This window comes from Microcaecilia unicolor, chromosome 5, assembly GCF_901765095.1.
Source record: "Microcaecilia unicolor chromosome 5, aMicUni1.1, whole genome shotgun sequence".
Lineage (NCBI taxonomy): Eukaryota > Metazoa > Chordata > Amphibia > Gymnophiona > Siphonopidae > Microcaecilia > Microcaecilia unicolor.
In genome coordinates, this window is record NC_044035.1 from 86,653,645 (window position 1) to 86,666,802 (window position 13,158).

The 13,158-nt window shown below is 50.2% G+C and overlaps 1 protein-coding gene across 3 annotated transcripts in view; it reads right to left on the reverse strand.

Moving 5' to 3' along the window:
• Nucleotides 1–1,542: 1,542 nt before the first annotated feature.
• A1CF (APOBEC1 complementation factor) overlaps nt 1,543–13,158 on the reverse strand; it is a 136,275-nt gene continuing 124,659 nt past the window's right edge. For all 3 annotated transcript variants that reach the window (XM_030203095.1, XM_030203093.1, XM_030203094.1), the window contains one exon: nt 1,543–3,655. In XM_030203095.1, the coding sequence (XP_030058955.1) occupies nt 3,504–3,655 (152 nt within the window). In that variant the 3' untranslated portion in view covers nt 1,543–3,503. The remainder of the gene's footprint in view (nt 3,656–13,158) is intronic.

The following is a 13,158-nucleotide window of genomic DNA, read 5'->3' on the forward strand; positions in this document are numbered from 1 at the left end:
GGCTAATGAAACTTGTGGCACTCTGTTACCTTTTCAGAGGGTTTTATAAGTCCTTCTTCCAAGCAACCTCTATTGGAGTTGCCCTTCATGATATATGATAAAATGGAAGTTCAATGGTCACAAACAACCACAATTATGGAACTTCATAAATGATTTAAGAATGACACAAAATATCTGCCTCTAACACTTCTCTACAAAATACTGCTATGAACATCAAACCTTTATACATATAAGGCACTACCACCTGTATATTTTGTTCTATTTCTACAACTATCAAACCAGGCAAGACAAGAGGGAAGAATAAAGAAAACAAAAATCATTTCAAATGATTTTTCTACTTTGCTGAGCCATACAATATTAAAAATTGAAAACTGTTCTCATTCTGTCAATCGTGCCCTGTCTCGTTACGACAGTTAATGAATTACCTCTATATTCTAGTTTAATGTATGTACTACACACCTTTATACCGTAAGGATGTGTTAGGTCATTGAGCCAAAGTGTTAATATGATCTGTCATGATTCAGGTGTCAAAATTCATGGTCATGTTAAAATAAGTGTAAAGTCTTCTTTTAGAGAACCAGGCCTTTTTGTCTTACATTTATTTTCTAAAGTGTTCTACTAGTCAGATTTTTTTTTAAAAAGCGGTGTGGTAGCCGTGTTAGTCCACTTTTAAAGGTAATCAATAGAAATAAAACAAAATAAAACATGGAAAAGAAAATAAGATGATACCTTTTTTATTGGACATAACAATACATTTCTTGATTAGCTTTCGAAGGTTGCCCTTCTTCGTCAGATCGGAAATAAGCAAATGTTGGTAGATGACAGTATATATAAGTGAAACATCAAAGCATTTCAGTGACAGTCTAACAGGATGGGGGTGGATGGGACCCCACGGTAATTCACAAAGGAAAAATATTCAACATTAAGGAATCTTATATCATTCAGTGTAAAAAATACAACGAAGTCTGCTACATTGGAGAAACAATTCAGATGCTAAAGAAGCAATTTAATTTACATAGACACCATATGAAAAATGCTAGTACCAATAAAGATGTCATGCCTGTGGGGCAGCACTTTACAAAACCAGAACACTGTACCAGTGATTTCATGGTAAGAATCCTGAAAGGGAACTTTAAAACAATACAGGAACGTAAGACCTTTGAAGGCAGAATGATTAAATATTTTGACACCCACCAGACAGGACTTAACAAAGATCTGGGTTTTCTAGCCCATTATAAAACATAAAATTGTACTGCTTTGTCACCCTCCTGTCTCCATGCAAATCTTCCTGTCCCTCATCCACCTGACTCTTCCTGTCTCTCACCTATCCACCCCCATCCTATTAGACTGTCACTGAAATGCTTTGATGTTTCAATTATATATACTGTCATCTACCAACATTTGCTTATTTCCGATCTGACGAAGAAGGGCAACCTTTGAAAGCTAATCAAGAAATGTATTAAGTTATGTCCAATAAAAAAGGTATCATCTTATTTTCTTTACCATGTTTTATTTTATTTTATTTCTATTGATTATCTTTAAAAAAAGCATAACTGGTGATAGGTTTTTCAGGGTCACAACACATTTATCGCTACAATTCAAAACCATGTATCTTGAACAGCAAATAAAATAAGACAAGTAAAGAAGCAATTGGCCTTACTGACTAATATCAAGTTTAAGGAGCTACATGAAGATTGTGAGGTGAGTTAATTTTACTTAGAATGATGTTATTCAGCTTGAGAACTACATATATTGATGCTGACTCCAAAAGTTTGTGTCCATTTTAGTTTAGAGTCAGTATGGTTATGTACTGGTGGAGTACTGATAGGACACATGTAGGTGCCAACATATTAGCCTTCAAAATAATTTTAGAAAGTGGAGTTATTATACCAAAGGCTTATTGGCTACATCATGGAGGCTATTTTAGAAGGCCTGCATGAACATTTGCACATGTAAATGCAATGTTGAAAAAGGCATGTTCTGGATGTGGTCAGGGCGGGTCTGAGAGCATATATGTGTTTTCTATTTTGCAACAGAAATACAAATCTACTTCATAAAGTCTGGGCACTGGCATTTGCACCAGCTTTGAAGCAAGTGTAAGGGTTATCAAAATACTTGTTTAGACCAGGGGTTTGGAAGAGTGATTAGAGGACAATTGTGCTAACTTCTCTAGTGGTTTTTAAATCACCTCAAAAACGTTTCCCTTGGATATCCAGTTTTGTAAAAGCTGGCATTTATTTATATGTGTAAGTGGTGGCACGTGTAGGTTACAAAATCATCACTTGCATATGAAAACACTGACACTTACATGCTCAAAACATCAAATGATGTCACTTTTAAAAAATGTGTTCCATTGTAAAATGTCTTTTCCCACTGAACATGCTATAAAGTATGTGACTTTTTCCCCGTGGCCTTAGAAATATTTTACAAAAGGCTGCACATTCAACAAGCCTTTTGTAAAATACTCTGTAAATTGTGAATGCTGAGACTTGGATGTCTCCTTTTCTACATAGATGGCCTATGTAAAATCAGTCTTTATTGGAATGTCTGAACAACATTTACAGGTGTGATGGGGTTTGAGTAAGGCTACCAGGTTTCTGGTGGGTGAATTTGGGACACTTGTCTCCTATAGTTCCAATAGTGAGCCAGTAGTTCTTTTGGGGGCTAGGGTTTGTTGTGCAGTAGACTGACTTCATGAAAAAACTGTGGTAATCTAGTCTCAAAATACTACCACCGGGCTCCTGCGGTAACCCAGCGGTAATGCCAGATTAGTACAGGTTCCGTCACTTTGTAAAAGGGGCCCTAATATGTTGGTGGTTATTTAAGGTCTTTTTCCTCCAATTTATAATTAGTGTGTGATTTATTGTACTAAGACTTGAGATTTAATAGAGGGAAGTATGTGTGTTGTTTGCAGGGTTCCCAACCTGAATGGGCTGTCAACAATATCAATGACATGACACTGGTAAGACACCTTAAGATGATACACACTGCTGGCTTTTAGTTCATGCCACACATCAGGCTGTGTTAGGTACAGTAACACAACTATTGTAGAGGTAAAAACAGAGGTATGTGAAAGAGGGACTATTTCCTGATTATTTCAAAAAGTATATTACAATCTTGCTCTTAAGTTCATCAACTAGATCTTTAAGTTAACTGAGCAAGTGCTGTTCTAAATGGTTCTACTTTTGAGTACGGATTATTCTTTGTAAATGCACAAAGAACCTGAGAACCCTTTAGTCTTTTTTTTTTTTTTTGAGCTAACAGGTCAGCTTTTGTTTATTTTCTAAAACATAGATTCCTGCCTGATTAATTTTATCTTTAGTATATGAGTACATTCATAACTACTTACCAATCTAAAACCGCTTATTAAATATAGTTACCCTTACCTCTAATTTTAGCACAGAGCTTAGTTCACAATTACAAGATAACAAGCAGACGTCTGAGTTATAAGTGTGCTTTTTGAGATCTAATTGACTAAACAGTGGCTTAGTGTATGCAAGTCTTTAAAATGGTCCATATCCATCTCCACGTGCGGCAACAGCAAAGGCAGGGTAGGCCTCGTATGTTGCATAAGCTGCTAAATCTTGCCCCAGTGTTACGGCTTGTTTCAGTTGACTAGCTGCAACACTTGCAGCCGCATTTGTAATGGCGTATCCTGCAGGAAAAGTTCAGAAAGAGAAACATTGATAAAGCACCAGCATATCTTGACATGTGATTTAACTTCTCCTAAACCATAATATATTGAGGAGATCAGTTTTGAACCCTGGCATAGCATTTGCATAGAGTGTAAATGTTAAGGGGTTTCAGTGTTAGCTTCAGAACGTAGTACAAGAACAGTACTGGGCAGACTTCTACGGTCTGTGCCCTGAGAATGGCAAGGACAAATCAAACTCGGTATAAAGTATCACATACCATGCAAAATGAGTTTACCTTGTTGGGCAGACTGGAGAATTCCTTTATTAAATGAAAGCGGAAAATCAAATTTCAATACATTACACTGTGCAGTTATAAAGCCAGCCCCTCTATACTTTTATACAAAAATGCAAATTTTACACAAAAAACCGTCCCCCCCAACCCCCCCCCCAAACATTCAACTCAACTTCAAGCGTACATGCTTCCACCAAACCCCAAAGGTCTTTACCCCCACCTCCACCCGTTCCCATCGGGCCACTTCCTGGACAGCTCGGACAACGTCCCAGGAGACCTGCTCAGCAGACCTGCACTCCTGGCCCAGGGACACCCCGCAGCGAGCCATCCATAGGCAGTATCTGATGATAACTGAGATTAGAAAGGCGGTACCTGGCTCTAGCCGCCCCGTCTCCCCCTGCCTCCCATACACCCAGTCCGCATAGGTGTAGGACGTGAAGCTGGGGATGGCCAGCAAGGCAGCCACTCTCCGGCAAACCGCTATGGAGAATGGACACTCCTTCAGGAAGTGGTCCATGGTCTCCAGCCGGCCAGCACACTCCCCCCTCGGGCAGTCTCGGTCCTGCTGGTTCCTACACCGAAGGTTTGCCCTAACATACAACCTGCCATGTAGGGACAGCCAAGCAATGTCCCTGTACTTGTGTGGGATGCGTTTGGATGAAATAAACCGCAGGCCCTGCCTCAGCACGGGCTCCGGAGCATCCCTAAGAGCCAGGGGAGAGGAGAAGCGTTGGGAGCGAACCCGCTCCACCCAGATCTCCCTCTGTCCTGCCCTAACTTCCTCCCATGTAATGTCCCACAGCCGAACCAGCTTTACCAAAGATTTATAGTAGCCTACCCCCTCCGGGAACCCTTTCCGCAACCGTCCCACCCTACCTCCCCCCAACCAAGGACCCCAAAATCCCTCCCACCACTGGACAACACTGTGTACCCATCCTGGGGCATTCAGACCCCCCGCCCGCCCCAGGTTAAACTGGATGAAGAGGGAGGAGAATAGCAAGACTGGGTTTACCATCCCCCCCCCCCTTCCTCCCGCGACCGGTAAGTGAAATTACGTCGAACTGGGTTCATCCTGTTCCCCCACAGGAGTTGAAAGAACACGCTGTAAATTGCCGTGAAACAGCGTTCCGGCAGGAGACAGATGTAGCTCAGGAACAGGAACATGGGGACCACCTGGCTCTTCAGCAACCGGACCCGGTCCTCCATGGGCATCCGCCACCCCTTCCAGCGGTCCACCTTCTCCCTCGCCTCCGCTATCCTTTGTTCCCAATTTTCCCGCCCGTAATCCCCTCCCCCAAAATACACTCCCAAAACCCTCATTTTCTCTATCCCATCCGGGAACCCTCCACCTAAATTAAACCGCCGTCCCTCTGGCCCCACCCACAAGCTGGTGCTCTTGCCCAGGTTTACCCGAGACCCCGAAGCCTGGGAGTATGCTGCAAGGGTCTCCTGCAGCCTCCTCCCCTCCCTGCGATCCGCCACCCAGACGGTGATATCGTCCGCATAGGCGATGACTCGCAACACATTCCCTTTGCCTACTTCCACTCCTCTGAGCCCGTCCTCCCCCCCCCCCTTCCAGCCTCCTCACCAGGGGATCAATGGCGAAAGCGTACAGCAGGGGGCTCAACGGGCACCCCTGCCGCACCCCCGCCGAGATCCCCACCTCCGCCCCCCTCCATCCATTCACCAGGGGAAAGAATCGCGCCCCCGCATACAATAACTGAAGTTGCGCGATCCATTCCCCCGGGAATCCATAGTGGTCTAGGACCTTCCATAAAAAACCCCACTGCACTCGGTCGAAAGCCTTGTCCTGGTCCAAGGCCACGACCAGCCTGCCCTCTCCCACCCGACTACGTTCCAGGCCCTCCCTCACCCAGGCCACTGCCTCTAGCACCCCCCTTCCCGGGACCCCACACCCCTGCGGGGCTGCCAGCACTTCCCCGGAGATCTTCCTCATGCGGGCAAGGAGCATGTGAGCGAAGATCTTCCGGTCGGTGTTCAGAAGTGCAATCGGCCGCCAATTTGCCACATCCTGGGGGTCCTTGCCTTTGCTAAGAAGGACCAAAGCTGATGCCCCCATCGACTCAGGCAAGGATCCCCCTGTTCGTGCCGCCTCCCAGATTGCCAACAAGACTGGCGCCAACTGATCCCTAAACTGCTGGTAGAACTCTGCCGGGAGTCCGTCTGGCCCCGGCGCCGTCCTGCGCCGCAAGGCCCCAATGGCCTCCTGTACCTCCCGCAGCGTCCACGGCCGCAGCAAGGCCCGAAGATGAGGCCCCCCCTTACCCACCCCTGGGGTTTCCTCAATGTACCTCGCCATGGCCTCCTCCCCCAACCGTTGGTCCAAAAAGGCCCGCCCAAAGTGGGTCCCCACCACCTGCAAGATACCTTCCCTAGACTGCTGGAGCGTCCCCCCCTCATCCCTTAACCCCTCTACCACCCTCCTCTCCCTTCTTTCCTTACAGCAGTCATAAGGGTTCGGGCTGAGCAGCTTCCCGAAGTCCCGCTCATAGACGAGGGAAGAGTACCGATTGTATTGTACCCGTTCCACCTCCTGCTGCAAGGCCTCAATGTCCTCCCTCTTCCCTCCCCTGGAAATCAAATTGTCCCTTCGCTTCCTCAGAGCAGTTCCTAGCCGGGTGACCTCCCTCCCCTGCCTCCTCGCCTGACGGAGAAAGAACCCCCTGGTGCGGTGTTTCAAAACTTCCCACCAGTCCCCTAGGGAAGGGAAGACACCCTGAATGGATACCTGGTCTGCCAGAAACTCCAGATACTCCTGGTACAACACCCCCTCCCTCAACCATTTCTGATTTAAACGCCACAATCCTTTCCCCAATCCGTGAATCCCCCCTCCCCCCAGCTCGACCAGCACCATCTTGTGGTCTGAGAAATCAACCTCTACCACCCTTGGTGCCTTCCCACACGCCCCTCCCCGAACTAAAACCGGTCGATTCTACTTCTACAAGTGCCCCGGGCAAAAGTGAAACCCTGCGTCCCACCACCAAACTCTATGTGCGCGTCCACCAATCCCGCTCCCTTCATGATCCCTGCTAGCCGTACCCCATCGTAACCTACTTGCGCCGCCCTCCTCCCCCTATCCTCCTTCCTCAGGACTGTGTTAAATCCCCCCCCCCAAACTAGCTGCCGTGAGGTGTAAAGGTACGGCCGAATTTTCCCAAACAGTGCTGCCCTTCCCCGTTTGCTTTGCGGCCCGTAGATGTTAATCACCCGCAAAGCCACCCCCCGCAATCTCACATCTAACACCAGACACCTCCCAATTCCCAGCTCCACCACCCTCTGGATCTCTACTTTAAATGTTTTGAAGAGGATGCCTATCCCCCCATACCGTTCCCCTGCCAGACCCCAAATAGAGGGCCCCCATCTCCAGGCCTGCTTTGCCCGCCGAACCTCCTCCAGCGTTCGCAGCCTGGTCTCCTGCAGAAGAAAACAGTCCACCGCCACGGCAGAGAGGCCATCGAACGCCAAGCATCTCGCCCTCTGGGAGGCGACACTAGCCACATTAAGTGTGGCGAATGTTAACAGCAGTCCAGCCATCATTGTGCCGTTCCATACCCCCCGCCCTCCTGGCTACCTTCCCTCTGCTCCATACTACCTCCAGGGATCCCTTCCCCTTCACCCTCCCCTTCCTCGTCCGCCCAGTCCCGGACCCCTAGCTCAAAAAGCCCCCCCCCTTTCCTTACTTTCTTCCTCCCCTTCTTCCTCTTTTCTTCGCCCACCTCCCTCCCTTCTTGGGAGTCGTCCACTGACCCTCCCCCCCCTGCCTCCTCTCCCGCCCCTTCTGCCCCTTCTTCGACCCCCTCCATCAATCCTGCCTCCAGCCCATCCTCCCTCTCCTCTCTTGCCTTCATCCCTGCCTCCTGTCCTACCCTCCTTTTCTCCCCCACCCTCCCTTCAGCCCCCCCCAATCTGCCCCCCACCTCCCCGACCTCCTCCACTACCATTTCCTCCTCTTCGTCCCTCAAAACCTTCTCCCTCTTCTTCTTCTTCCTTTTACCCGCTGTTCCCTTTCCAGCGTCTGCCATGCTTTCCAATCCATCCTGCCGGCTCATCCCATCCTCTCCTTCCTCTCCTGCCAGTTCGTCACCCCCTTCCTCATCTTCCAATCCCCTAAATCTGTTCTCTACTTCTATCCCCATTCCTGCCTCCCCTCCCCCTTCCTCCCGTACCCCCGTCACCTTCCGTTGTTTTTTTGACACCCGCGTCCAACCCTCATCTGCCCCGTCCTGCCGCTTCCGCCCTTCCCCCAACCCTTCCCCACCTCCCACTCCCTGTCCCTCCGCAGCTCCTTTCCCCCCCACCCCGGGAACCTGATCTCGCCCTACATTCACTCCCCCCCTCTCCCTCTGAACTGGACCGCCCCCTCCCATGTCCTCCTCTCCCCCGTTATGGGAGGCCCAAGGGCAAGCTCTGAATGCATGCCCCAGACCCCCACACAAATTACACCGGATAGATGCACAAGACTCCGTAGGATGCTCCTTAGACCCGCACTTCCCACACTGCCGTACTGGGCACGACATACTAAAATGTCTGAATGACCCGCACTTGTGACATTGCCGCGGCTGCCCCTTGTAAAAGCAGAGGATCCGATCCCTGCCAATGAACGCCGCGGAGGGAATGTGCTGGGTCACGTGTCCTGCCTGCTTCAGCCTAACCTGCGCACACCATCCTCCCGCCCACACCCTACTGGGGTCAGGGAGTTTGGACAAGGGGGTACGCAATTCTGCGTACCGCTGTAGCCAGAAGGCCAGGTCCGCCCCTGAAATGGATTCATTTCGGACCAGCAGGGTTACCTGCACCAGGTCAGGTCTGCTGATCGGTACGGCCCTAAAGTTTCTCCAATCCCCTTTCCCCCTTACCCCCTCGTATTTCTCCCAGAAGACCTCCATGCCTCGCTGGGTCAGAAAACTAACATCATACTCTGGGATATTCACCGGGTGGATACAGGCATAGAGGTCCTCTGGGAGAAATCCTAAACCCAAGACCAACTTCAGGGCCTCATCCCTACTTGGCATCCCCCCCTCCCCCACCCACCTTAACTGAATCACATTCCTCCTTTTGGGAACCTGGCCCCCCCACCCTCCCCCCCATCCTTCCCCAATGCTTCCTGCCCCCCCATTCCCCCTGCGCCCGCCCCTCCCACCTACTACCGCCGCAAAGGATGGAGCACCCCCCCACCGTCCCCCTCCTCCATCTCCTGCACTGAGACCCCCCTGCTCCTGCTGCGCCGTACCCCCCCTCTCTCTCTTGCCTCCCCTCTCAGCCTCCCTCCCTTCTCTCCCTTCTGTCAGCAGACTTTGCACATCCCCTGCCTTCACAGTGTGCTTCTGTACCATTTCCCCTGCAGCAAAAAACCTGCCATTGTCCCCTTCAAAACGTTCGCTAGAGACAGTGAGAGCAGGTTCCCCTAAATACTTGTTCCCCTCCCAATGCCCCTGACCCCCTCCCCCGCCCACCGAGCCAACCCTCCCCTCCCGGCCCGAACACTCCCCCCTGGCTCGCACCCCTGCAGCCTGGCCAACTGCAAAGTCAAAGGTACCAGTCAAGTTTCCTTCTGGCGCACACTGCAAGGCAAACACCTCCCGCTCCTCCCCCCCTCCTTCCCCCCCGGAACCTGCTCTCTGTGCTGGGTCCCTCCTTGCAACGTGCTGCTCCAGCTTTCCCTGTGCGGGCCCGCTGTTTTCCTGGGAACTGGTCTCCCCTCTGGCGTCCTGCTTCGTTGGGACTTCCTGCTCTGCCGTTTTGCAAAGTAAGAGTGGCTTCCCGCACTCCAGCACCACTCGCTCTCCCAAACATGGGGAATCCTCCTGCGCTGTAGCATTCTCCTCTGCGGCCATCCCTGCTCCTCCAGCCCGATTGGCTGGCGCCTCCTGCTCCAAAGTGCTGGGCGGGCATGGCATCCCGCCACCCGGCAGCGCAGTTCCTTGCCATTCTGAACCTTTATGTGGGGAACACTGTGTGGCCTCCTGTGCTTTCTCTATGGAAAACCACTCCTTGTCTTCACCTGCCTTTCTTCCTGCATTCTCCTTTAAGAGGCAGCTCCCTGCAGGAACATCTCCACTTTCAGTCCTTAGCCCTGCTGCAGGCTGATTGGCTGGAACATCCTGCTCCTCAGAGCTTTGTGGGTGAGGCCTCCCAGGCATTTTTTCCTTGCCGTCTGCTTTTACTACAGGCAATGGGAACAGGACAACCTCCTCTTCTCCAGGTAAGTTCTCTGTTTCAACTTCCACCACCACTTCTGTGGAAAAAGGTCTCTCTCCTGAAATTGCAGCCTCTGTTTCAACAATGTGAAAAGTCTTAGTGTTTAAGTTTTTTTCCTGTTCTGTTCTCCCACACTCAGGTGCTCTCAATGAGGCTTCCACAGCCCCACCTTCAGTCCTGCTTACTCCAGAAGCTGCCTGCATTGGCCCAGACTGACTAGCAAGGCATTGCATGAATTTCAATGTATTTTGGGTGCTAGTTCCTGGCAGCTCCCCTGATGCTTCAATGTTCTGGGGTCCAAAGCCTGGGCTGATTCCTTCCTGCTCTGTTTGTTGCTTCCACTGTACCGAGGCTGACGGGGCCTGTCCCCCCGAGGCCATCCTGTCTCTGTTGATATAGAGTTCTCTCAGAGGATTTCCAGGGCCTTTCCTCAGGGCCCTCAGCAGCTGTTCTTTTCTCTGGAGAAGCCTAAGCAGCCTGGTTTCCTCTTTCATATAGGTTTTGCGATGCTCTGCTGGGGCCAGCCTGCTCAGGGCTTTTGCCATTTTGACTCGCTTCCCCAGGTCCACCACCTCCTTCTCCGTACTTTTAATTCTCTTCACCACTTTAATTATGCCACTGGCCGGGTCCTCTGGATCCTGGCAGTAGTCCACAAGCTCTTCCTCCTCTAGATCGTCACTATCCTCACTGCTTTCCTCCTCCACCTCCGGCAGGGCCTCTTGACAGATCTCCATTACCACTCTTTCCTTCTCAGACCAGCTCTTCTCTAGGGTCTCCGCCAGCTCTCTCTCCCCCTCACCTGCTGGACGTCGTGCGGCCGCGAGGGGGGTACCAGTCCGGCTTCCTCCCTTGGAGTCTGGCCCTCTTCTATCCACAGGGCTCCTTTCCCTCCTCCCTGCGGCACTGCAAGGGAGGAGACCGCTTTTCCTGACCCTCTGGTCCCTGAGCCCAAGAGGCCCCATGGCCTGGGCCTGTCCTGGGGAACGCTCCCCAGAGGCCCTCCACATCCTTGGGGAGGGAGTTAGGCCTCACTCTCCTCCCACTGGAAGTCTGCAGAGCTCTCTGAAACACCTCCTTCCACCTCAGCAGACTGGATGGACCGTACAGGTTTTTATCTGCCGTCATTTACTATGTTACTATCACGTTACTAGATAGCTTAAGACATGTAAACTCCAGTTTTATAATGCCACCATTTATACATGTAATTTATGCAGGATGTTCAAAGGGACATGTTCTGGGAAGTCCAAAACGTTATATGCTTATTCCTGATCTTACATGTGAATAAGCTTATATTTTTTTAAAATGTTCCCTGTTAGCTTTTACACCTTCTCTGAGGAATGCTTAAGTGACAGTAAAATGCTTGTTTTGGCCCAGGGGCATAGCCTCAATTTTTCTTGTAAGGGGGGGGGGGCTGAGTCCAAAGTGGGGGGTGGGGGTGGGGAGAGCACATTTTGCTCTGCTTCGCCACTGCTCTCTGCCCCTGCCACAACCCCAGACACCTGGGTTGGCGGCAGCCCCAAGCCCTACCAGCAGAAGCCTTCCTCCAGTCATGTTCGCCACTGCGCTGCTTGTCCTGCTTCCTCTGTAAAATATAAAGCCCTGGATATCTTTAATTCGATTATTGTATTCAGGTAGAAAAGGGGGGGGGGGGGGTTCTATGAGATCTTTACAAATATAATATATCTTGCAATAAATGACGTGGAGGGGTGGGGACGACCATCTCTAAGGGCGCCCAACTCTAAGGACGGTGCTGCAAAGGGGGGGGGGGGGGCAATGCGTATTATCGAAACAAGATGGACATCCATCTTTCATTTCGATAATACGGTCGGGGACGCCCAAATCTTGATATTTAGGTCAACCTTAGAGATGGTCGTCCTCGGTTTTTGGCGATAATGGAAACCAAAGACATCTATCTCAAAAATGTCCAAATCCAAGCCCTTTGGTCGTGGGAGGAGCCAGCATTTGTAGTGCACTGGTCCCCCTCACATGCCAGGACACCAACCGGGCACCCTAGGGGGCACTGCAGTGGACTTCAGAAATTGCTCCCAGGTGCATAGCTTCCTTACCTTGGGTGCTGAGCCCCCCAACCCCCCCCCCTCCCAGGCCCGCCGTCCTGAAGTACACTGCACCCACTACAACTGCTCCAGGGACCTGTATACTGCTGCGATGGACCTGAGTATGGCATTTGAGGCTGGCAAAAAAGTATTTTTAACATTTTTTTATGGTGGGAGGGGGTTAGTGAACACTGGGGGAGTAAGGGGAGGTCATCCCCGATTCCATCCGGTGGTCATCTGGTCAGTTTGGGCACCTTTTTGAGGCTTGGTTGTGAAAAAAAATGGACCAAGTAAAGTCAGCCAAGTGCTCGTCAGGGACGCCCTTCTTTTTTCTATTATCGGCCGAGAATGACCATCTCCTAATCACGCCCCAGTCCCATCTTTACTACCCTGCTGACATGCCTCTGTGAACTTTGGTCGTCCCCGCGACGGAAAGCAGTCGAGGATGTAAAAAAAAAATCAGCTTTCGATTATGCCGATTTGGATGACCTTGCGAGGAGGACGCCCATCTCCCGATTTGTGTCGAAAGATGGGCGTCCTTCTCTTTCGAAAATAAGTGTGATAGTGAATTGGCTTAAAGGATTTGCCTATTATACCCCAAGTCAGTTAGAACAACAGTTAGTGCATCCAATGAAATTTAGCCTTATATTACATGTGATGGATGTACGGTTAGATACATCCATTGCATGCAGTACTTTCCACCCTGTTTACTAAGCCGTTCAGCAATGCCGACACAGCCCATTCAAAGTGAATGGGCTTTGTCGGCATTAGTGCATGGCAGTCGCTAGTGCAGCTTAGTAAACGGAGGTTTATTAGTTCACCATGTTTTGATATGCCCCTTGACCCAAATATAGGTATGGTACTGTAGGAAATTAAACTTAGTTATCAGGTTACTACTCTGTTGCCACTAACAGAAAATGTGGATGTTGTCCTATGACTGGATACGGGAAGGGTGTGT